Here is a 26,108-nt window from a genome sequence, read left to right as displayed (position 1 = left end):
AAAGGGGCATGTCCTAGATTCTGCTCATTTTTCTCCTCTCTGGCTGTGCCTTTTTAGTCTAGTTTGGCAGCTGGTCCTTTTTCTTGTAGCCATTAGATGTTGGCGTTCCTAATAGCTTACATTCTTCTCACTGCTTTCTCCCTAACTAATCTAATCTACGTCTACAGCTTTTATTACCATCTGTGCATTTAATGACATTCAAATGTGCATCTCCAGACTAAGACTCCCATCAGACTCAACCGCCTCGACTCGTGTATCTCAAAGGTGCTTCCATGGAACATCTCCAAGACTTAATACTTGATCATTCCTTCCAAGCCCCAACCTTCACTAGTATTTCCTGGCTTAGAAAATGGCACCGTATCATCCAGTCAGCTGTTCAAGCCAAAAACCACAGAACCATCTCTACCTTCTTCTTCACACCATATCCAATTTGTCATAAAATTGTGTTCATTTTACCTCTAAAGAAACTCTAGAATCTTCATACCCCCTGTCATAGGCTTGGTCTACTAGTGTAGCCTCATGGGCGATTTCAACAAACTGTAATACTAACCCTTAACAGTCCTCTATTCTCCACAATAAACGCAAAGTAAGTTTGTTTTTCAGAATACACTCTGAAGTAAAAAGCCGAACAGAAAAGACTACGTACTATAGATATTCCAGCATTCTGAAAAAGGACTTTTTCAGAAAAAGGACTGATCTGAGAAGATCAGTGTTTGCCAAAGGCTAGCAGGAACTAAGAACAAATAAGCAGAGCACAAGAGATTTTTTTAGGCGAGCGAATCTATTCTGTAAAATGCAGTAAAATGGTGGACACACGTCATAAAGCCCATAGAATGTGTAACACCGAGTGTGGACTCTAATGTGAACTCTAGATTAAGATGAGAATGACGTATTGATGTTGGTTCATCGTTTCTAACAGCTATATTACTCTGGTGAGGGATTTTGAGAGCAGGGGAGGCTGTGCATATATGGGAGCAGGACATACACAACAAATCTCTGGGCTTTCCACTTTGTTTCACTGTGAATCTAGAACTATGAAAAAAAAGAAGTCTGTTCAAACAAACAAATAAAAAGCCTGTATCTCCTCCTCAACTCCAGAAAGTGCTTTATTGCCTTTCCAATGTTACTAAAATTGGAAGTCCTTAGCCCAGCCCCTTTCTACCACTGTACCTTCCTCTCCTCTTGCTCCTTTCTCAGTCCTGCTTTCTCCTTTCCTTCCACATTCATCTCTTTCAGGTTGGAATGGTTTGTGCCAAGTCCTTCCTCAGGGCTTGGCCCCGCCTCTCTGCTCTGCCTCCTCAGCGTCTACCCCTCCTGCAGACCTGAGCTCATTCTCATTTCCTGAAGGCTTCGCGGAGACCCGTGTTTATCCTCCCGCTTTTGCCATATATTTCCCAAGGTTTTTTGGCTGCTTTTGCTAGGGCTTTCATATAAAAACCAGGCTAGTTCTCCAGAGCCTCTATCACTTCTATATTTAGACATTCCTAATAATGAGTACTCGTGCTTGCTTTTTAACATCGCCCTCCTTCATTAGACTGTAAGCGTCCTGAGACCGTGCTCCACCTGTTTTTGCTCACCGCTGAGCCTGGTGCAGCGGTTGGAACAGAAAAGGATTTAGAAGCTATTTGCTGAAAGATCAAGAAGTGCCAAAGGAGCTGTGGGTATATCGCCCACTGTTTTCTCTAACCGTTAGGGATTTGCAGTCACTAAAGACCTATCACTCTTTGGGAAGAAGACATTTTGAACAATCCTTTTTAGGAGCACCCTCACGGGAGAAACGTGTTTGTAGCCCTAAGCTTCTGTGTCTCATGTGGTCGCTCTGTGGGTTCTTTTGATTCCAGAGGGAGAGCCGCTTTGTTCCTTAGGATATTTAGAGCTCGGGGTAAGCGGTTTGAAAGTGATCGGTGTGATCGATTGGCGTGATCATCTGAGGTCAGGGCTTCGAAGCCATGCCCAGCCTTTTCTTTCAAGTCGGGAAATCCTCTCTTCGGGATGGTCCCTCAACAAAAGAAATGCTCTGTTCATTGCTCAGTACCAGATATAAATAAAATCACTGCTTAATCATGGGGCTGCCTTGGATTTCCCTGGGGAGTGCTCTTATGGTAGCCAGCACCAAAGCCACATCACCGTGAGGTCACCTGTTTCCGAGTGCCCATTGCAATTTGTCCCCATGTGGCATCTGCTGCTTATTTGCCCCAACTTCATTAATGAGCAGGTGAGATGAAGAAACAAGTCCTCACTTTCCAGGTAAACAAAGTAATTTGTCTTAATTATGGTTATCCTTTATAAGTGACTACCACAGGGGTCCTAACAATTCAGTCTCCCCAGTTATAATGATAGGAATCGTGAATCAGGAGTAATTTCCACACGGGCAGCTACACGTTTTGTGTTCTCGGACATGTACTTTTTTTCCCAGCTGAAATACATACATACATACGTGTGTGTGTATTTGTATTCTTATATACGTGCACCTATATTTTCTAAACGCATGCTTTTCCCTCTCACAGTCGGTCCTTTCCCATGGCACCGTGGCCGACTGCGCTGTTGTTGGCAAGGAAGATCCTTTGAAAGGCCACGTCCCCTTAGCACTCTGCGTGTTGAGAAAAGGTGAGAAATCTTTGTCTTCCCTGAGTGTCTGGACCCTGAATGATGAGCGAAGGTTAACTCAGTGCTTATCATCTGAACTTTTTCCCTAGACATAAATACAACAGAGGAACAAGTTTTGGAAGAAATTATAAACCATGTTCGACAGAGCATTGGCCCTGTGGCTGCTTTTCGAAATGCAGTGTTTGTCAAACAGTTACCCAAAACGAGGTCTGGCAAAATTCCCCGGTCAGCTCTGTCTGCCCTTGTCAATGGCAAGCCATATAAGGTAAATTATCAAAAATATTTAATGTCAGGTTCTGAAACGTTTCTCCCCACTTCTTTGGCATTAGCATTTTTTAAAAAATTTTATTTATTGGTTTGACAGACAGATTACAAGTAGGCACAGAGGCAGGCAGAGAGAGAGAGGAGGAAGCAGGCTCTCTGCTGAGCAGGGAGCCCAATGCGGGGCTCGATCCCAGGACCCTGGGACCATGACCTGAGTTGAAGTTAGAGGCTTTAACCCACTGAGCCACCCAGGTGCCCTGGCATTAGCATTTTTTTAATGTAAAGGGGGAAACCGCATAGCCACTCTCTGGGAATGAGAGATGTGGAAACACAGATTAATTAATAGCATATGCTTTGAGATTATAGGTACCTGTGTGTGGAAATATTTTTACTATTATTAGTAAATATGTTAAATTCAAACAATTGTGGGAATGCAGTCTTACTGAATTAAAGACACAACGTCCTTTATTGTAGTCATTAATGTCTATTACTAAATGAGAAAGCAAGCAATTGAGGCTGGTTATGCATGCTTCAACAGTTCTAATTGATGCATATACTAATTATTTCTCCTGTTGTGAGTGAAAATTGTTTTGGCAAACATTTGGCTAATTCAAGAATATATATACTTTTTAAGTTTTGTGCACTTTATATGTGCATAGATATACATGTCTTTAATCCTCAAGATCTAACAGAAGGTGATGCAGCAGTAAATAGTAGTTGTAAATAAAAAAAAAAATTCTAGGGAGGCACATAGAAAGGCTCATTAGAGGACTAGAGAAATTACCACATAGGACCTCTGGTTTTGTTAACTGAACAGTTTATTACTCTGGAAGACTATACATACATTTTAAAATATTAAATTTGGAGTCCACTTTTTTGAACATTTCTATATGCCTTTGTAAGAAAATGGAGAGTGCAGTATTGCAGGTAATTGTTTAATTACAGGGAGAGGGAAAGGAGTTCAAGGAAGAACATTCATCTGACTCGTATTTTCTTTACAGATAACACCTACAATTGAAGACCCCAGCATTTTTGGGCACATAGAAGAAGCGCTGAAGCAGTCATCATGACGTTGTTTCCTATTTTGAGTCAATTTGAATCAATTTTCTAATTGGAGTCAAATTTTTGGAATTATTTCCCATAAATTATTTAAATAGAAATTACTTGCAAACTGAAATATGAATTGTGAAGCTTGGTCTAAAAAAACAGTGCTTGAAGCCTAGTGAAAGACCTGTGCCTTCTATTTCATTAGACCCAAAGAGCATCATTTTCAGTTGTCTGTAACATGGCTCCTTAGAGGTTGTCTAGCACTTTAAGAAAAATCTATCTAATGATTGATTTTTTTAAAACTGAACCCTCCCAAATATTTTAGTTGAAAGAGACACATTAATATAGAGTTACTTCCTGAAATGAGGACTCTGTAGCTTTGACCTAAAACCTAAAAGTCAAGTTGAAGTCAGAAAATTATAATTTTTCTTGTAGCAATTTTGAATATTTTCTAATATTCTTGAGATGTCCTCATGCATGGTTATTTTAAATGAAATCAATAGATAACACGGAAAGTCTTAGGTAATCATCTAGACAGATGAACTTCTAGATAGGAGGATCTGGCTTGTCCTACATATCCTAAGGGAAGGTTGGCTACCGGAGCACGGCTCTGCCTTCTGGTCATTTTTAGTCAAGGGAAATCATGTGCCTGGTGGAACCAAGAGGTCATTTTATCCAATCTCTTTGTCATGGAGATGGGAGCTCTTTGGAGATCCTCCTCCTGTCTCAGGCTCTTAGTTGACTGTACACTTAAGGATTCCAACTTCCTATAAAAACAAGCAAATGACACAGAAATGGGGTATACTGATTAAGGAAAGTTCTTAAGGAAGAAAGATAAAAGTTTTTACATTATGCTAAAGACCAGGAGTTTTTAAGAAACCGCAAATCCAGATTTTTATGTGAAATCTCTAATTTTTAAATAACTCACTGAGAAATATATTGTGACATCCAAACACATTTTTTGATTTAAACTTAAGTTTGAAAATGAGTCTTTGTTACTAAGCTTATGGTAATGTGCCAGTTAGCCAGAGTAGCTTGACATAGCTAGTTAAATGTGTGATTTACTTAGGATTACTTAGGATTCTACATGGTATTGGTTATCAAAGGTACATTTAAAATAAAAAAATATACCATGCCCACTGAGTCTTTGATGGTGCTCAAAGTATTTCCCAATCTTGCAGTCCGTCAGGAACATTATTTTTAAGAACAGCTGTCCTAACGTAATGGTTTGGGCACATGAAACATATGTGAGAGATAACATGCAAGAGCTTATTTACTTGTTTGTTTCATAAAAATTGCTTATAACCAGTATAAGACATTCTGAAAAATAGCTTTTTTTGGACCATAGGCTGTATAAATAAATGGCTTCTCAAAGGAAATGTCCTATTTACTTAAATCGGCTACTTGATTGTTAAACCTGAAAAAATATAGTCAGCTCATTGTTCTCCTGAGTTACACCAACTAGACAGACATTCAACTCATAATTTGAAGCTGTCGGGTTTCTTAAAGTGTCTCTTCTATTGGGTACATTTTACTCATAATTGCAACTTAATCTTGACGAATAATACATTTTTAATGTTTAAAACATATTACCTTATTTTTTTTATATAAGATTCAGTTAATTTGAAATGGCAAATTCTTTAGCTGAATGCATATCGTCGTTCATTTGCAAGGCATGTGCGAAGGGTACATCTGTCTTACAATCAGTTCTGAAGGGACATGTTAGCAATCAGGCGTGAGTTATTTTCCAGTTGAGTGGGACTTGAAAACAGTGCATGAGCCTGGAGAGAAAGTACTTTTGCTTTCACATGACCAAAGTGATACCCTTGCTCATGTGACCAAGAAAGATACACTTGAGTTGTGGATTGCCTAAAATTTGGAAGGAAAAAAAAAAAGGAATTTTCTATTTAATACTTACCATAAAGCACTTTCACTAGATTGTACCTAAAATATTTTGGATTAAATGTATCTTCCAAAAACACAATATAATGTTACCAAAAATGCAGTCATATTTAAATGTGCTGAAATAAAGTCCGTGTGGCCTTCTTTTGATATCTTCATGGAAGTTTTCACTGTAAGACATTGGAAAGATTTAAAGTTGTTCTTTTAAAATCTATGGAAAAGTTTTTCCGATTGAGTTATTTTGTTCAAGACAATACATTAAATATATACAAATTAGACCTGCTTTACATTTCGGGAGCACTTTTATTTATATAAAATTGTATTGGGGAAGGCTCTCATCGTTACAAATGTGAGAATTCATAAAGTTGATAGATGGTCAGAAGGAAAAATACTGAGATTCTGAGCTTAATCCATAAATGGAGTTTAGAATCTGGCAGAAATTATATTCTATGTTGCAGAGTATTTTATACCTTTTTTGAGGGAATAGGTAGATCTTTTTCTTTCTCTACATTAGAGTCTATTATAAACAATTTGACTATTTCTTACCAGATGATCGCTAAAGGGGAGAAACTGATTTATGTGATTAAGTCATGTATTAAGAGTAGATACAAATCGTTGGTTATTATAACATCATATTTTTTATATTACATTTCATTTCCTTAAGTCAAGATGCCCGTCATCAGATGAGCTTAGAAAGCTCTTTCCCATTGTTCCTGCTCAGGCAACATTTTTAGAAAATTTATAGTCACCTTCATAAGCAAGTTTAGTGCTCCCCCTTGTGGCCGACTTACTGTTGAAGATAAATAATAGATTGAGTCAACTAAAAGGACAATTTGCGTTATGGTTTAAGTAAATTGGTAAACACTATGTGACTAGAAAACAAAGATTAAACAGAGAACTGGAAGTATTTTTTTTTTATTGACAATGGAGAGGGTTTCTGTTACCATTACCTTTTGACTGAATCTGTTAAACAAAAACAGACATCAAAACAAATGTAATGTACGTGCAAACATAGCAAATTAAATACAAAAAGGAAATTACTAATGACAGGTCTTGCGCTTTCTAAGATCAAGCAGCAGAAAATCAGCAGTTAGATAAATGGTATTATTAAATAGGTTTTACTTTGAAATCTCCCATATAAACAAAGAATAAACAACAGTAACACCACCAAATAAAGCCACAGGGAAGAGTTACTCTTCTATACTTTTATACACTATATATGTTAATCATTCTGTCTTTCATTTATTTCCTCTGATAAGACTGACTTCAGGGAAGTCGCAACAAGGCCATCTTGGCTAGAAGCTTATAACATTAGACATGAGTCTGGCTAATGCCCTGTTACATTGACAAAAGGGAAAGGTTTCTGGGTTTTGTTTTTTTATTTTTTATTTTTTTCAATGGAAATGAGCCTCAGACTCTGCAGTGGTTGACATTCACTGAGCAGTGCTGGCTGGCGGTTCAAGATATCTGATGAGCATGTGGTTCTTAGTAAAGAAGTTCTTTTCTTTTCTTTTTTTTTTTTTCTTGGTTCACAAGTAACAAGAGAAGATAATGTTTATTCCTTATAAATTTTTTTTAAATAATTGTTTTTGACTCTTGTAAACAGTTTAGCTCTGTTTTATATTGAAAAGGAGATCGAGCCATCACAGTGCTATTTCTAAAGATATAGGACATCCCTGATTGCCTTTAAAGGACTATTTTTGGCTCCAGTTCCAGGTTAAATCATTCCTTTTTACATGATCAGAGGCAGGTTTTCAGCTTTAAGTATTGACAGACTTGAAGGAGAAACATATCGATTTGACTGTTACAATTCAAAAACTGTAAAAATGGTGGAATGGTAAAATACAAACAGTACTTGGAATTGTCAAATGTTTGCACTCGAGACTCCATGAACCATATATTTTATTTTTTTAAAAATCATATTTATATCCATTTACATAAGACTTACACATTTAAAAAGAAATACATACACAGTAATACATAAATGCCTAGTATATTACAATAAAACATGAAAAAAACAGTGGCTCCATTTCATAAAAGCTGTTGTACAGAATTTATGATGTGGATGATGCTGATTATTCAAATGACTTAAGCATTTTCTTACAATTGTAGTAAACGAATCAAGCTTAATATCTGACTCCCCCCAGATCACATTTTTAGCTGAATAAGCCATTACTTGTGGTCGTTTCCTTAGAATTCAGTCTTCACAAAGGTCTTCACTGTTCGTCTTCTGAGATGGTAGTGCACTTTAGGTAGAGTAGACGGAAAAGACATCTAAAATATTTAATGCACAGCGTTAGTCTACCCACAGCTCCCAGCCTGGACAGTTCCCCCTCTGCCACTGTTGGTGATCTCCATGCAGCCTGCCTACGTCTGCCCTGGGAGTCCGTGAACGGAAAGTCAGCTATAGGACCTGACCGAGAGCTGTAGGTAATTAACATTTGCTCTTCTCCGATTTTGTGCAGGCCAACTTAATAAATAACAAGATTTGCTCAAGTTTGTGGAAAGCATGGTGGTAAATAGAAACAAAGGTATTCACAGAAAATGTGAGCTGTCCTTTTGAAAAATTTAGAGCTTGCTCATCAGGAAATTTGGTTGAATTGACCTATTCCATGGAAGAGAGTCATATTCTGATTCATATCTTTTAGAGCTCTTCAAAAGATACCTTTGTTGAATTGTGACAAAACAAAATGGTAATAAATGACATATCTGATGTGACATCACTGATTCTTTTCTGTCATACTATGCTTAGGAAAAGCTCACAGTTTCTCTTTCCAACACAAATGAAGCAACAAATGATATGTTCTGAATTATTTTAATAACAAAAGTGCTAACAGAAATTGGTTGCCCCAGATTAGGTTACTGTAAAAATAAATACCTTTATCCCATTTAATGGTAAAAACTGGGAAATATGAGCTAGAATGCCATGCACAAAATACAGACTGCAAATAGTTAAAGAGTAATTCTACCCATCAGTCAGGAACTAAGAAGCAAGCACTACTCCACATATTAAATAGTCATTTGTAAATTAGTGAAGTATTCAGTTCCTGGGGAAATTATCATGTTATGTGTAGAAGCTATTACAAACAGTATTTTGGAAAGCCTCTTATTTAGCCAAATCATTATATACTTTAGATCATGCCTAATTAGATGCCAAATTGTATACCGTAATTAAATTTTTAATGTTGGGTTTTACATTCTGAAATTAAATCTCTTATCAGAAAGCTTTTTGTTTTATCAGCAGCTTCAAATAGTGACCCAAATAAGGCAGCACACCAGCTCCCATATTAGGCCCCCAAAGACCAACAATAAATTGCATGGAGCTTTTAGTTCAAGGCAATGAATAAACAGCACAAGATGAGCTGTTCCTCTGCCTATAACTGTTTCCTCTCCCCATTCCTGGGCACACATCGGGTTCCAAATATTGCTTTAAAAATGATTTTTCCAAAATATTAATTTATTATAAAAAGTAAATATTTTGGTAAAACTCAGTTTTAGGTTAAAAAAATTTCATGAGCACTTGACGTGTATAAGCCAGGAAACCGCAGTCTAACTACTGACTGTTTTTCAGTCAAACTCCATTTTTATGGACTTGGAAGTGGATTTTTCATCAGCTAAGTATTTCTCTTAAAACAAATGTCTGCTGCTAGCTTACGACTATATCATCAAAGTTTTAGTCCTACTTGCATTCTTATAATTTCACTTTGTTCCTATACCATAAGCCCCAGCTCCTTACAACCCATTTATTTGTTTTCAACAAATACAAATAAAAGCGATGGAAAATAACATGCTAGAAGTTCAAAAATTGTCAGCCTATTGTCTTTAATAATAAACCACCTCTAGGACATTCTCCTGTCTCTGCTATTTGACTCTGTGTACCTACTAAAATCACTCTCTGCTTACTTCAGATTCCCCTGCATAAAATACTCACTTAAAAGTGTGTCATTCTCAAAGTGTCAAACTGTCCTCAGTAAAACCCTATGTGCGTCCATATAAAATGCTACTCAAAAGTAGGTGCTGGTGGCCAGGGCTGCGACCTGCTGATGTGTCGTAAGATAGTGGTAGGCCTCCAACAGCGGGACCTTACATCGGTCAGAGCACGCAGATGGTGATTGGAAGGACTCGATTCAGAGCTACGGTACTAAGACTCGTCTCCTACCGTCTAGCAATCCGAAAGGGTGATCTCCCTTCTGGACTGCAAGGCCATCCCAAAGCATGTCGTGTATATTTCCTGCTATATGTAGGTGCCGCTTTGGGGTGGTTTGTTTTTGGTCAGCCAAGGGAAGCTACTCACAGCAAGTCAGTGCTGCCTCCTTTGAGTGGCTTGTCAACATGAGTATGTGCGAACAGTGGAGTTGTCTAACCTCTGCAGTCTTGATGAAGCAACTGCGAACGGAGAAAAGGGCTTTAGAGGAACTTGGATGATGGAGTCCAGAATCTCAGATGAGAAGGGTGACCCCCTGCGTAAAGGGATCCTTAACATATTAGTTGACCTTCTTTCTCTCAGACATGAGCCACTCCTATCCCTTCCCGCTAGACCAAGTTACTAATGAAAAGTTACTCCAGTGTGATTCAGCTGGGCTTTCGAGTTGTGTATTCCTCCTTAGAAGCCTGTAAGGAAAGCAGCTCCCCACCGCGCTTGTTTTTGAAGCAAAGATTGCTTCTAGAGAATTCCAGATAGTGGATTTTTCTCCCCTCTCCAAGTATTGGAGAACTTCTTCACTAATTTGAATCACATTAGATTCCTCATGAATTTTGTTAACATGTTCCATAATATTAACAAGTGAGATGTGTAGATCAGAGATCATGGTTTATACTGAAACTAATTTTAAGGGCCATGAGAGTGCTAACCTTGAAAAGAAATAACAACTCTGGGCAATTGTCTTAATAAAGAGAGAAGGAAACTATTTTTTTTAATGCCTACCAAATAGAAATAACTTTGTGACTACTATTTCAAAGTGGTCTCTCCTTCAGAATGGCTGTTTTCCTTTGTGAAGTATGTCACACAAGTCTAATGTCCACAGAAGGAAATAATACTAATTGGGAAATTACTGTTGGCTTTGTGTTTGTTTAATTCTCTTCTCATAGTTGTGCTTGTTTATTTAAGGCCTTCTGCCTTGGTCAGAGGTGAAAATATCTGATGAGTCTGGGTTTCTAAGACAAAATATAAAACTCATAATATTCAAACATGTAGGGCGACCACAGAGTTAATTTCCATTCACTAAGGACCATTAGTCCAAATCCAACCTCTAACTAAACAAATTCTTTACTTTGAGAATAGAAGAGTAAAGAAACACAAATCATGCAGATGAGTATTGTTCTTCCTAGATGTGGACATTAGCCAAAATTGTCCTTTTTAGGATTTTCTAAATTCTTTTTAAAAATGTAAACGAGGTGCCATGGGTTCATGCATCAGCCGATTCCAAGAGTCTGGTTTTTGATGAAAGCAAAGTAAACTTCAAGCAGAGCAAACCAACTTAAGAAAAGAATTCCAGAAAGCTATGCAAGGTCAGAGAATGAGACTAGCTTTTGCTAAACAGGTTTTTTTTTTTTTTTTTTTGGTTCTGTTTTGCTTTACTTTATAAGCAGAAATGCAAAACTACTGTACCATCCGTTGTCATTTTCCTCGATTGCCCAGATGTTGTGGTTAACCTGAATCCAGCCGGTAACGTTTCTGAGGAGCCAGGCATCATGCTGATTCCGTGTACTTCACGAGGGGGAAACTGTCTTCTCCATGTTGACCCACGCCTGAAATTCTTGTCATCACTCTGCCAATAACAGAATTATAATCTGATGTGATAACAAGTAAACTAGTCCAGCTACTTAAAACTGTGTGCTTAGAAACAGGTAATATTGAGGATTTATATTCAGTCTGTAAAGCATACATCTGAAATACTGTGCTTTATTTTGAGAGTTCTATTAATTCCAAAATGATAGCATAGGAGATTTGCAACAGAAATGCTTTTATAAAAATGTTCCTGTGACTTCAAATCTTAAGGTTTGCTATCTCTAAAAGTAAACAGTTTTGAAAATCTAAAGTAAAGCCACAAATGTTTCCCTGAAAAGAATATGACCTCTTCTTTGCTATACTTTAGGGCAACTCATGTTACTGTATGAGATGACATATTTAGTTTAACAGGTGTTGGGCAAACTGCATTTCACTCACAAACCTGAAGAACTGCTTCATGAATTTTACTTTTATGTTAACAAGAGAAAGGAAAAAGCTATGTTTGATACAGCCTGGAACACATGAGATACTACTGCCCATAGTCTGCGTTGGAAACTCTAAATTTGTCATATGTCAGATTTCAGCTGATACTAATTAACTTGTAGATTACTGAAAAACCTGTGCAGCCTGGAAACCATCCTTTTAATGAATCCACACGCTCCTTAGATGCTACTGAAAGCAGAATATAATTCTGGTTGCTGTTTTACAAGTGTAATCCTGGTACATCATTATGATATACTCTCTTCCCTCTCTGTGCATACACAAAGAACCTGCTCAGATACAATGAACCTTCTCTGAGTTCGTAAGGAGTGATATGTAACCTAGTGTCTAACTAGTATTATTAAGCACAAATTTTTCTTATTGTCAAATTCCAAGAAACCTATTAATTGCTCTACATAGATCTTAGCTTCTTAGATCATTAAGTTTCTTATCTAAGCAATGGCTATCTATTCACCGAAGTTCCAGCTCAGTATGTGGGGTTGACCGTACTAGCTCAGGTGACTTCATTTTGGCATATAGAATAAAATAGGTCAACATTCATCTCAAATTACCGTGTTATAATTAAGATTATAAGGTATTCTTCATCATAGACTGCTAAGATAATTGACATTCAGGGTCATTTTGGAAAAGAAGATCATTAATAAAATTATATGTAAATCTGTATATCTCTATAGATAAAGCCAACTACTAGAATCCTTATTACCCAAATCTAAATTTTGTTTAGATTAAGTAGCCAGTTTATAGTTTAAGAGTTCTCTGCTATTCCTTTTCTCAGCTGCCAGGTTCTGCATGGTCCTAGGTCTAAAATGTTTATAAATCAAGAAAAGGAGCAGAATTTCACAGTTGTGGCCTCTCTGATTTCTTGAATTTTGAGAGTTCTTGCATAAAGATAAATATTCTTCAGTTCTATGAATCACTACATTACATTGTAGGGATCTACAGCTCCTATAATATATGGGTTAAGGAGTGAAAAATAAGCAATTAAGGATTTAAATAATGATTCCTTTTGCTTTTTTTGGGCAGGTAACCTAAAGCTTTTTTTTTTTTTTAAATTAACATATAATGTATTATTTGTTTCAGGGGTACAGGTCTATTGTGTGACTCTTTATTTAATATAGTGTTACTGCAGAAAGCTAACAGGACCTACAAGTGACAACATCAGAGGACAAAGTTTTCATGAGGTGAGGCTGAAAGATAACCACTTAACTGAAGTCAAAGTCTGCAGAAGCACATTAGCACTTCTCAAATTTTTTTTAGTGGAATCTGAATGTAATTAGCCCCAGAAACAAGTACACTCTGGTTCTGGGTAAGTTGTTTAAGCTATTTTTTGTTCACACCACCCCCTAAAATAAAAAAAATAATAATAATAGATAAAAACAAAAACAAAAAAACTAGGACAAAAGAGACTGCAGAGTTTGAGTGAAAAAATCATGTGCCATACTTTTAACAATAAGAAAAAGATGCAGCGTATTTTAAAGGCAGATAGTCACATTCCATTTAGACCTTTCTGCTTTTTTCTTTCTTTCAGAAAGCAACACTGACTCATACAGGCTTGTGTCTCTACTTGGCTCCTTTGGGTCAATCCACATTAAAAAATATAGCAATAGGGGCGCTTGGGTGGCTCAGTGGGTTAAAGCCTCTGCCTTCGGCTCAGGCCATGATCCCATGGTCCTGGGATCGAGCCCCACATTGGGCTCCCTGCTTAGAAGGGAGCCTGCTTCCCCTCTCTCTCTGCCTGCCTCTCCGCCTACCTGTGATCTCTGTGTGTCAAATAAATAAACAAAATCTTAAAAAAAAAAAAAAGTAAAAATAAAAATATAGCAATAAACAGATCTTTAATAATTTTTATTAAAATTCCTTTTGAGGAAGTAGAATAATTGTGTTCAAAAGGATACAGGGTTTATGTAGACTATCTTTTTGATTCAACAATTAAGATTAAGGACAAAAGATTATCAAACAACTTATAAAATGAAAGTAAATTCAGTATTAACTCGGTTTTAAAAATATGAATCATTACCCTGATTGGACAGGAGTATGAATTTATAGGAAGTTAGCTGATGTCAAGACTGTAGAGCTAATCTGTCTATAACCTTCTCTGCAAATGGGTTTTATAAATCAAAGATCATTGCCCTGCCCATTTGAATGTGGAATAATTGCCTCATTTGAGGATTTCCTGGGTTCATTCACAAAATTATTTTAATGCGCTTTTTTCTATAGCCAAGAAACACCTGCATTTTGCAATTTGCGTTTGTTACTTCATACTCTGGTTTTCTTCTTACTTCTTCCAGAAAGGGCCTGTAAAAAACTAAGAAAGGGGGCTTCTGGGTGGCTTAGTGGGTTAAGCCTCTGCCTTTGACTAGGGTCATGATCCCAGGGTCTTAGGATCTAGCCCTGCATTAGGCTCTCTGCTCAGCAGGGAGCCTGCTTCCCCCTCTCTCTCTGCCTGCTTGTGATCTCTGTCCATCAAATAAATAAATAAAATCTTTAAAAACAAACAAACAAACTCAGAAGGACTGTTAAAGTCCTTGTGCCCCTTGTGTTCCTTTATCTCAGGAGGCTACTTACATGTTCATTATTTTCCAAATAATTTAAACATGCATATATGATGCTTGGGCTTCTTACATTCCATATGGCTTTCAAATCCTATGACTGTTGAAATGTTTTCATATGTTTTTAAGGAAAACTCAATATCGCTATCTAAAATAATGAAAAGCTTCCCTTTTACTGAAAGCCACTTTTCTCCTCATTTTAATATCCTAAAATTTCCTGTGAAGATATACTGATATTTAAAAAATAAGCACATTCCTTATTAAAAAGCTGAATTTATCAGGATTAGTGTTATCATTGCTTTTTTTTAATGTCACTCAACATAATTCTGTAGTCACAGCTCATAAAAGAGACTGTTTCTGAATTACTCCTTCATGTTTCTAACAGCTGATACAATATTTATGAATTCATAAAGGTTTTTCTGAAACCAAATAAGTCATAAAATTTAATATTTACGAACAATAGTGGGGAAAATTCTAGATTCTACCCAGGGAACAAGCATCTAATTAATTTTTGAGCACTATTCCTTGAAAGCCGTTTTATCTGTACTCTCTGAGATCCCTTGTGAATGATACAGAAGGACTTACTTCGTCCAGTCGCCGTTCGGTTCCCAGAGCCAAGAGGTTATTGTATTCTCTTTCGAGGATCTGCCTTGCCTGTTGACATGAAAGTACAGTTATCGTTGCAAAAGTCACATTATATTTTTAAAATGATGAAGATTGCATTCCTTTGAGAAAACATTACAAATCTAACTTATTTATGGGGGCTTAAGTTTTTAGTCCTCCATGGCTACAAGCCATTGTAAGTTTTAGTTATAAATATAAGGTAGGGCAATTTTCTTTAGTCTGTGGACAATGGAGAGATGGCCACGCATACATGTCTGAGGTCAAGGGGCACTGACCTCAATTCATTTTACTCCAAAGTAAGTAAAGTAAGTCGCCTTACTTCAATCCAATTGAGTATTTTATATAAACTTTGCAATATATAAAAACAAAATAAAAAGTGAAGTTGACTGCCAAATTTTTGTCACATCTATGTCTGATATTTATCAAGTCTATTCTCAAACCTGGCCAATGATCATTATTTGGGGGAACTTGAGATACCCAGGATTCCTATACCCTATCTCTGGGTATCTGATTTCTTAGGCCTGTGATGAAGTTTGAAGGCTTTAAGTTTTTAATGAACTCTGACGATTTCAGATAATTATTCAGGCTGGGGAATCAATGGCATCCTCATTGCTAAGTGTCTGTCTAATTCAGACATGCAAATAGAAATGAACACCTCTCAGAAAGGCAGAGACTGAAAGCCATCTGCCAGGGATATTGTTTTGGGAAATCTGGCATTCAGCTGGAAGGTTGGACTACATAACCTCTAAATCCCTTTTCCTGCTTAATTTTATGATTTTGTTTTGGCTAGAAATCCAGTGGCTTGAAATTAAAGCCCCAGTGACACATTTCAAAGGTTGAGCTGAGCTAACTGTCATTAGAAATCATAAATACACAGCCGACTTTTATTTTGTTCCTAAAAGTTTAGTTTATCATTATATAAATTAGGACAGTGCAGTGACAGCATAAAGGGGCTTGCCTGGGTGTTCTGTGTTGGAATCTGTAGTAATAATGCTAAGCTGCTATAGTCAAAGTTCTCATCCAGGGCTATAAGGGAGCCGTGCACACCGCTTTCAAGAATGTTATTTGCATATTCTCGAAGTCCAATTGCTTGTATCCAGCGAATAACTCGATCATTGCTCCACACCAACACATCTAGGAAAAGAGGTGCATCATTTTAGGCTGCATATTTAGGTATTTTGCACGATAAATAAACCTATCGGCTGTAATGAGTCACAGGTATCTGGCCAAGTCAGCATTTATGCCGATTGCTTGATCCACTCGCTGATGTTCCTGACCCCCTTGTGTTGTATGTATTTACCTTCTTGTAACTCACCTAGGCTACTTGTAGCCTAGGGGGAAAAAAAAAAGTTGTCATTGGAAGAGTGTTTGTTATCACTGAAAAGCACTTCCATCACCCAGAACACCATGTCTCAAAGTGTTTCCTGTTTCCGTTCTGGAGCTCTAGGGGTCTGTCTGAAGTTCAGTGATTTTATCACCAGATGGGGACATTTCTCATTTGTGTCTTGATACATAGCTCTTCAGTGAAGATGACAAAATGAGAAGCTAGTATGGTTCTTCATCATTGTTTTTTAACTACTCATTAAATATTGAATGTGGACTAGAGATACTGCTTTTTTTTTTTCTTTTACCTGAAGCAGTAAGTCAAAGAACTGAGCAGTAAGATGGGACAAGGATTCCATAGTGTGCTACTTACCCCACGACTTTGTCAATTCATTATTTTTCAATCACATATTAATGCAAAAATCAAGCACTCGGTCAAGTCACAAGTGGGGGGCAGCGTATTTATATATTGTTTAAGTTTTTCAACACATTTGTCCTAAGGCGTTCACTTAACAAGTTAGGATTGTGCATACCATTAAAGCAACAGAGTGATACCTCTGCCCCACTGGGTCCCCTCATGTCAGGTTCTCAGTCTCTGTCCTCACGTCAGCAGTAACCAGTATTCTATTTTTAGTACAGATTAGTTTTTTGAGGTTTGATTTTTTTAGCTTTTATAAATGAAATTGTACTATATGTACTTTTGTGTCTGTGTCTTTCACTCAATATGGATTCATCTGTGCTATGGAAAACAGAATTCTCCTGCTTATTTTCATCATTACTTAGTATTCCATTGTACGATTATGCCACAATTGATCCATTCTACGGTTGATGGACACTTGGCTAAATTCCACTGTGGGTATTAAGGATAGTACTGTTTTGAATACCCACAGGTATACTAAATCAATTCTACTCTCACAATTTAAACCTCCAGTGGCAATGTATAAAAATCTGCATCTTTACCAATACTTTGTATTTTTCATATGTTTTGTTTTATTTGCTTGTTTGTACCCATTAAGGTAAACCTGTTGTTGTTATAGATTGAGTTGTGTCCCTCCAATATTCGTATGTTAAAGTCCTAATCCCCACTAACCTCAAAATGTGACCTTATTTAGAGATATGTTCTTTATTGAAGTAATCTAGTTAAAATAAGGTTATTAGGGTGGGCCCCTATCCAATATGATGATTTCCTTCCAAAAAGGGGAAAGTTGGAAGTAAGATATGCACACAAGGAAAACAACATGCCGATTAATGCAGAGATCAGGGTGATGTGTTTAAAGTCAAGAAACATCAAGATTGACAGAAAACCACCAGAAAGTAGGGGAGAGGCATGGAACGGAGTCTTCCTCAGAGCCCTTAAAAGGACCAGCCCTGCTGACATCTTCATCCAACCCCAGAACTATGAGACAATATATTTCTGTTGTTTTCCAGAAAAAGTATAAAGAATACTTTGGGAAATACAGTAGCTTTTTTTCTATTGAAACTTTAAGACAACCTCTACTTTTAAGAGTATTTTTAAGTTCACAGCAAAAGTGAGCGGGAAGTACGGTGTTTCCATATAGCCCCTGTCCCTCCTGACTATAAAATCCCCCACCAGCGCGCTCCATTGTTCCATTAGGCAAACCGGCATTGACACCAAGTCCACAGCTAATATTAGGGTTCATTCTTGGTGATGTACACTCTACAGGTCTGGACAAATGTATAGTGACATGTATTCATCATTATACTATCATACAGAATAGTTTCACTGCCCTAAACATCCCCTGTGCAACATTTATTTATCCTTCCCTCTCCACTCAACAGGCAACCACTGACCAATTATTCTTGTGCCCATAGTTTAACCTCTTCCAGAATGCCATATAGTTGGAATCATGTGGTATGATTCTTACAGTATAATCATGTACTACTTTTCTTTCAGTTAGTAGTATGCGTCTACGATCCCTCCCTGTCTTTTCATGGTCTGGTATTTCATTTCTTTTTAGCCATATTCAATCTTTATATATAGATTAATTTGCATATTAATTCACATATTAATTTGAATCATATGGCCTATCATTAGATTACTTGGATTTTCTATATATCTTTTCCAATCCTTATTTTTTTTTTTTATTTAGTGAGGAATATGTGAAGAAAGACTCATAATGCCCACCTCCCAGTCTTATTACCGTTTTCCTGTTTCAGCCAAAGCAGAATGAATTTCTTTGGGGAGAATGTTTACTGGCTCCCTCACACTTATGGGTCTTTCTTTCTTCATGTCTTCAACAGGGCAAAAGACTTTAATGCTCTTTACTATATAGAGAAATTTTATAGTACACACACACACACAAACACACACACACACACACACACACACACACACACATTCCTTCACTGGTTCTCCATGGGTCATTCCTAAAGTATATATTTTCCTCTGAGTTTTCATTAGCTTGTTCCACTAAGGTGTTAAATCTCAGAAAATGGGATATAAGTGGGTTAGTATTATACTGTGGTTAAATTAACAACTGCTGTTGATAACAACTGATTGATTCAAATGACTGGTTGCACTAAACTTGCACTTCAGACACTGGGCAGGTAGGTATGGCTAACAGCATCGGTCTCCAATTGCCTTCACTAAGTGTGGGATTTTTTAAAAGTAATGCTACAACCATTTCCTCAAAGAATAACAAAACTGCTCAGTTTTCTTTGCATGACGTGGATCTTTAAGTAGGAAGAGCTTGTTCTTTTCTAGAGATGGGCTTATATTTTGACATTTGTATTTACCGTATTTCTGCAAATATAGACAAAACATTTGTATTTACCGTATTTCTACAATATATCTTTATTAAAAATATCATTGCCACACCTGTAGCTTAGAGTCCTCAAATTTATAAAATTATGAATAGAAAATAATTCATTTACTTATAAGGTGAAGGTAAATAAAGCACTAATGTAAACCTTATTCCTTCTGAACAGCAATTTGCTGTTTACAAAAAAAAATTACAGCAATTTGCTGTTTACAAAAAAATTACAAAAAAAATTTGTAAATCAGATTCCTTTCTATAAATCTATTTTTAAGAAAAATTTATGCCCTGACTTTAAAGCTTTTTGTAAGGATCCTCTTGACCTCACCAATAAATGGCTAGACATCAGTGTTGACTGTTTCCTAGCAACAAATTAAATGTTAGTACATTCTTGATATTCACATGGTTCCCTCATTTCAGAAAGCTGTTTATTAAGGTCAAGGTTAATTAACACTTCAGATAATAACAGAGACCCCTCGTCAGCATCAAGACTTATTCCTGCAAATGTCATTGGATCAGTTACAGGAAACAGTGGCTATTTACGATCTCACTCACAGCCTCCTATCATATGGAACTTTGTATGTACAATCCTAGTGAATCACAGCAGTTTTTCTCAGTGCTATGCTATAACCAGTGGCTGCCAAAAACTAAAACAATATTTGGTATAGGGCCAAATGGGTAATTTCTCCTTCTCTTTTACATCTACCTATATATGAAACATCCCATGTGGTGAGACCAAGCATAATAAAATCTAATTGGGAAAAATACTTAAGAAAGAAAACTAGAAAGTGGTTTCCCATGGGTAAAATCTATTTGTGTGCTAAAACATCTTTTGTTAGGTCAAACATAGACTTCTTTCTAAGGTCTTTCTGTGATCAATTCATTCCCAAATTTCAATTCAACTGAATGACAAAGTACTGAAAACAATTTGCAATTTCCTGGGGCCTCAAAATAAAGTGAAATCAAACAGCTCAATTTTGATAATGGAAAAACACTTTCTTGCTCCTAAGTAATGAGTCAAATGAACTGTTACAAGAAATCCATTGTGTGTCTATCTATTCTCCAATGAACCATATATAGAAAAATATATTAACCAATCACCTTCACGTGCATTCAAGCCCATTCTACTAGAATTAATGTGCTGTCCCAAAACTGCCAAAGATAAAAGTAATTTCTGACACTGTTTATCACAAATGAAAATGATAGAAGTCTAAGATAATCCTAAAGAATGAAACAGCACTAAACTTGGATAGGAAGGAAAGGGTAAGGTAACATGCAGCGCATACTATTTTCATATTTAAAGTGAACCCCCTAAAAAAGTGAGCCCCAAAGAAAGTGAGGATGAAAACTGACTCATGCCTAACTATGAACAGTTAATGTACAAACACTTCTTGAATTTGATGAAATGCTCCCACACATCAACCCTTGGTGAAGAGTAAATGGGAACATTGCTTGTATCCAAAATCTTCAACAAAAAATTTGGTGATATTTCCCTTAATGAGAAATTTTTTCCTTTGAAAAAGTATAAATGGACCTAAGTGGACTGCTGACTTTTACTGAAAAAGACCCATAGATACCTATACCCAACAATAAAATTTTCTTTCAACAACAGTAATAAAAGTAAAGTAGTACCTAATAAATATAGGATCTAAAATGTTCTTTTAAACAATTCTTTCCCCTGTATATTAAGGTACTTCTCAACATTTAGAGGATTAATATTAAATATAATACTTTTATAATCTGTAATATGGAGTGTCTTTTCTTATTCAAATCAAACCTTTTTGTACACACAATAATTGTAGCAATTAGCAATGCTTCTAAATCATTTCTTTGACTTAACAATTATAGCTAAAATTATTAATGGATTAGTCTCATTTATAGAGGTAAAATCTCTGTGCAACTTCTATATAAAATTCCTGTATAATTTCTGTAACCATAGTACAAAAATAAAATTTCTAAGCACTGAAAGAAAATTCAAATGCTATAAACCAAAGGTGAACTGCTATAAATAAATTATATACCATATTTCTCTGAATCATATGAGAATGTTCTATTAAAACTTTGACAAAAATATCTACCTGACGATATCTTTAGGACAAACAGACTGTATAATTAATAGGTTAAAAGGAGTACATCTCAATTTATTCATTTGTTCATGTTTCATTTGTTCATAAGGGGGTCAACGCAATTTTTAAAAAATTCAAGAATACATTCTAGATGGGATGGATATTCACCTTATAGAGTGATGCTATCTTTTTTATGTTTATGTTTAATGTTTCCTAAAAGGAACAAAAAAGAAATAATGATGACACTATTCTAACTAGTGACATAAATAATTATGCTATTTAGTGACCTTGTAACATATAGAGCATTTGGGGTTCATAAAAGTGAAAGCTAAAAATCCCAGAAAAAAAGGCATTTGATATGAAAGAAAGATATACTACCTTTGATTTCATGTTGGCTTGCTTCCCGTCTTCTTTCTAGTTCTTTTCTGTCATAATTCAACCTCTTTAAGCACATAATTCCATATTGTAAACTTGTTCTGTTATTTTTTTTTTAAAAAAAGAAGAAAACACATTGAATTTACTCAGCAGATAATAAATGTTCTTTGATTAAGCATAGTCAACACTATGTACTACTTCTGAGGGCAACGGAGTAACAAATTACATTGGTAATTAAGTCCTTTAGTACTGGTGGGAAGCAAACTACAGTTATTTTAAGCACTTATGTTTCTAAAAAGTAAAAATATTAATTTCAAAATAAGAAAACCATAGTCTTGAAAAGAACTGTGGATTGTGTTGTCCATCCATGTCTTTTTCTTTCATCAAGCTATTTTGACATTATTTGTAGACAAATGAACACTTTACTCATTTGGAAAGAATTTAAAGCCACTATTATGATAAAAGGAAGAAATTTATAAGAAATGGGTACTTTCTTCTTAAGCTGATGAGAAAAACATATAAACACGTGAATAAGTTAAAGTTAGACAGGGAACCACATACCAAAATGAATAGCTACCCCCTCAGTGCTACAGAATATGTGAAAGAAATGAGTCAGCAGATAATGAAATTCTGTGTGGAAAGGATATTGTGGAAGAGTAGAAAACTGATCAGATCCTTAAAGGTCAGGTAGCAGAAAAGGGGTTATTAAAGTAAATGCAGCGCCTGAACACAGGGTTGCCAATGAAATTTTAAATGTGTGGTGATAGTGAGACATACCGTACAGGGTTGGAAATCCATGCCAGAAAATAAGGAGGAATATGATTCCATATGGAGAATCGGGTAACATAATGGAAAACCTGAATTCAGCCTAAGTGTGGAATACATCTAGGTGATAGAGAGCTGTCTGCATGGTTTTTGCAGCAAAAAGAATTGATCATAGTTTTTTTTTTTGTTGTTGTTGTTGTTGTTGTTGTTTTGGTTTTGGTGCAGGAAGATTAACCTGGCAGGAAAATCGGAGATGGGGAACATAGGTAAACCTAAGGCTAGGGAAATCAATTAAGGGGTCAATGCTGTGAAAATAAAGGGCACAGAAAAGACAATTGCCATGAGCATACAAAGAAAATCCAGATACTAGCGATGTTCAGAGAGAAGAAAGAAGACATGGTGATATTAAATATAAAAGACGTGAAAGAGTACAATAGGAAAAAAGAATTTCTAGGCTTCAAGAGTAAAGAGCATTGTTATTTGTGATTTCTTGTTTAGAAATACACACAAATTTAGCCATACACACTGGCCAGCTTACACCCAAGCACTGGATGCATTTCTAAGCCTTCCATTTTAATAAGAACAATGCTGAGTTAAAATATTTCAGAATCAGAAGAAATGGGAAAAAATCAAAGTGTTATGGGCTGTATTATGTTCCCTCAAATTCAAGTGTTCAAGCCCTAATCCTCAGTATTTCAGAATAAGACTATATTTGAAGATAGGGTTTTTAAAATGGTAAATCAATTAAAATATAGCCCTTAGGGTGGGTACTATTCCAGTCTCACTGGTAGGTGCCCTCAAACGAACAGGAAATTTGGGGGTGCCTGATGGGTTCAGTCAGAAGAGTGTGTGACTCTTGATGTTGGGGTAGTGAGCTTGAGCCCCATGTTTGGTGTAGAGCTTTCTTTAAATGATTCAATACTTTTTAAAAAAAAAAGTAAGAGGAAATTTGGACATGCAGAGAAACTGGGAAAGTACACACTCAGAGGAAAGATCGTGTGAAGACACAAGAAGAAGTCAGCCATCTGCAAGCCAAGAAGAAATCAATCATACTGACACCTTCATCTTGAACTTCTTGACTCCAGAACTGTGATCAAATCAATTTCTGCTATTTGAGCCACACAGTCAGTGGTATTTTGTTATGGTAGCCCCAACAAATTAATGTAGTGGAAAAACAGATAACACTGATGTAATAACAGCTACAGACATCAGGTAGCTTGAGGTTAAACCAATGGTTCTTGGCTCATTTCTGTCAAGTGTTTATCAGTAATATAAAATTGTACTATAAGGAGGATATATATTATTACATCAATGTCTACTAGATGGAAAACTGGGCCATAACGGCAGTGGGATGCTCTATGCAGTCGGTTCTACCTGCTTTAGGTCAGAACTAAGCATAGCATAAAGATGAAGCTCGTGTATTTCCCTGAACCAAGAGAACCCCACTGTTTCTGTAATTTTTATTTAAAAAAAAAAAAACCTTGACCAATGTAATAATCATTTTTACTATAATGTAAAACAAAAGTCAATCAGTGAAGAATGGGAAACAGCTGCAAATATGTCATCAAAGATTCTAATATTTGAAAATCTACTATAACCACATAAAATTTGAGTTCAAGGACAGGGAACTCACTGCCTAATAATGTGTATATGATAGGGTAATTGGGAGTCCTACAAAGCTGTTCTTTCTATTGAACAGAAATCATTCACCCTACTATCTACAATTATTTGAACTAGAAAATCACATGTTCAACAGAGCAAATATTATTCTTCCATCATGTAATAATATCAAAACAGGAAAACTAAAGTCTTTCCTTATCCAAGCTAAATATCTTTAATTTATTCAACTTTTCAGGGTGCCTAGGTGGCTCAGTCAGTTGGGTGTCTGACTCTCAGTTTCTGCTAGGGTCATGGTCTCAGGGTCATAATCTCAGGATCATGTGTCAGGGTCGTGGGACTGAGCCCCACACTGGGAGTCAAACCTGCTTAAGATTCTCTCTCCATCTCCCTCTGCCTTCCTCCTAGCTTGCATGAGGATTCACTTGCTCTTTCTCCCTCTCTTTCTCTCAAAATAAAAAAAAATAAGTTAAATTAAATATATTTTAAAAAATTAACTTTTCCACTGGACTCTTAGCACTTTATCAATAATAATTTAATGCCTATATATTAATACAGTTTCTTATTGTCATCTCACCATATGGTAGAACTTCACTGAGTCTGACAATAAACACGGTCTAAATATGTCCTGTAAGCCATTAACCCAAACTGAGATTTTTGTGCCAAGTATAAATCATAACTTTTTCACTTGATCTACTTCTAAATCATGGATTCCCATCCAACATTTTAATGGTTTCTAAAAACCACATCACACTTATCTCTACTAAATTTAATCCAACAGTATCAACAACTGTATTAAGATTCAAAACATCTCCATAAGTTTAATTGAAGAGCTCCAATTATTATCTCTTTATCCTAATTTTATGTCATCAACGTATCTGATTTTTTATACCATTTTCATTTTAGTCGCTAATTAAATGTTGGACAGGATGTGAACAAATAGGGGTTTGCAAACCCAAATCATCTAGATTTATATTTATTAATTTATCATAATAAAAAACTACTTATGAAACCATAAAACAAACTCAACTATAGAGAACAAACTGAGGTTGATGGAGAGAGTTGGGTGGGGGAAGGGTTAAATGGGTGATGGTATTAAAGAGGGAACTTTTTGTGATGGACCCCCGTGTTGTATGTAAGTGATGAACCATAAATTCTCCTGAAATTAGTAATACGCTGTATGTTAACTAACTAGAATTGAAATAAAAACTTAAGGGGCACCTGGGTAACTCAGTCTTTTGGCTCAGGTCATAATCCAAAGGTCCTGTGATTAAGCCCCCACACTGGGCTCCCTGCTCAACAAGGAGTCTGCTTTTCCTTCTCCCTCTGCTCCTCCCCCCTGCTCGGTGGGCTCTCTCTCTCTCAAACAAATAAATAAATCTTTAAAAAATAAATAAATAAAAACTTGAAGTGAACAAAAAAGAATCATAATCCAATCGACAATTTCTCACATAACCTACAAAGATATCAGCATGACACTTATGACATGGTATTATAACAAGCTTCTTATTCCCCCCAGATGGTAAACAACTTGAAAAAAGAGGTTACATCTTATTCATGGGTCCTTATGGCTGTCTCACAACTCATTCAGTGTTTTTTTCTGAAAATTAATGCACAAATAAAAACATTAAAAGATTTATATGAAAACAAAGAAACAGCGTCTTCAGAGAATTCCTTCTCAAATTTTTTCTGATATATACCCAAATTATATAATTTACAACTATATGTATATTTATAGAGTTGAAACTGACTTAATTTTATTCTTAATAAATAATTTCCTAATATAAAAACATACACAGATACAAATCACAAATATGGAATTTCCAAAAGATACAGAAAAAAAGTTATATTGCGTTGTGTATATGTGTGGTTCCATAAACTTTGAGCTCATAATATGTACACACCTCTGTATTAGATAGTCACTGCAATTTGCTGCATGAAAATATGTGCCAAGTATATGCAC

At 36.0% G+C, this 26,108-nt stretch overlaps 2 protein-coding genes across 17 annotated transcripts in view; one reads left to right on the top strand and one right to left on the bottom strand.

Annotated features, from left to right (window-relative positions):
* The window catches only part of ACSS3 (acyl-CoA synthetase short chain family member 3), a 156,255-nt gene extending 150,285 nt beyond the window's left edge, over positions 1 to 5,970 (top strand). Inside the window, exons 14-16 of the mRNA XM_082742779.1 lie at positions 2,508 to 2,607; positions 2,697 to 2,872; positions 3,873 to 5,970. Coding sequence (XP_082598905.1) covers positions 2,508 to 2,607; positions 2,697 to 2,872; positions 3,873 to 3,941 — 345 coding nt within the window. The 3' untranslated portion in view covers positions 3,942 to 5,970. The remainder of the gene's footprint in view (positions 1 to 2,507; positions 2,608 to 2,696; positions 2,873 to 3,872) is intronic.
* A 749-nt stretch (positions 5,971 to 6,719) lies between these two features.
* The window catches only part of PPFIA2 (PTPRF interacting protein alpha 2), a 488,573-nt gene continuing 469,184 nt past the window's right edge, over positions 6,720 to 26,108 (bottom strand). For 13 of the 16 annotated variants that reach the window (XM_082742763.1, XM_082742771.1, XM_082742774.1 and 10 more), the window contains 6 exons: positions 21,767 to 21,864; positions 16,181 to 16,356; positions 15,184 to 15,252; positions 11,429 to 11,588; positions 10,115 to 10,206; positions 6,720 to 8,094 (listed from right to left, as the gene is read on the bottom strand). In XM_082742763.1, the coding sequence (XP_082598889.1) occupies positions 10,148 to 10,206; positions 11,429 to 11,588; positions 15,184 to 15,252; positions 16,181 to 16,356; positions 21,767 to 21,864 (562 nt within the window). In that variant the 3' untranslated portion in view covers positions 6,720 to 8,094; positions 10,115 to 10,147. The remainder of the gene's footprint in view (positions 8,095 to 10,114; positions 10,207 to 11,428; positions 11,589 to 15,183; positions 15,253 to 16,180; positions 16,357 to 21,766; positions 21,865 to 26,108) is intronic. The other 3 variants (XM_082742772.1, XM_082742777.1, XM_082742764.1) reach the window with 1 other exon arrangement.

Source organism: Mustela nivalis, assembly GCF_964662115.1.
Source record: "Mustela nivalis genome assembly, chromosome: 7".
Lineage (NCBI taxonomy): Eukaryota > Metazoa > Chordata > Mammalia > Carnivora > Mustelidae > Mustela > Mustela nivalis.
The sequence above is the reverse complement of the archived record's forward strand: the minus strand, read 5'-3'. Positions and strand labels throughout refer to the sequence as shown.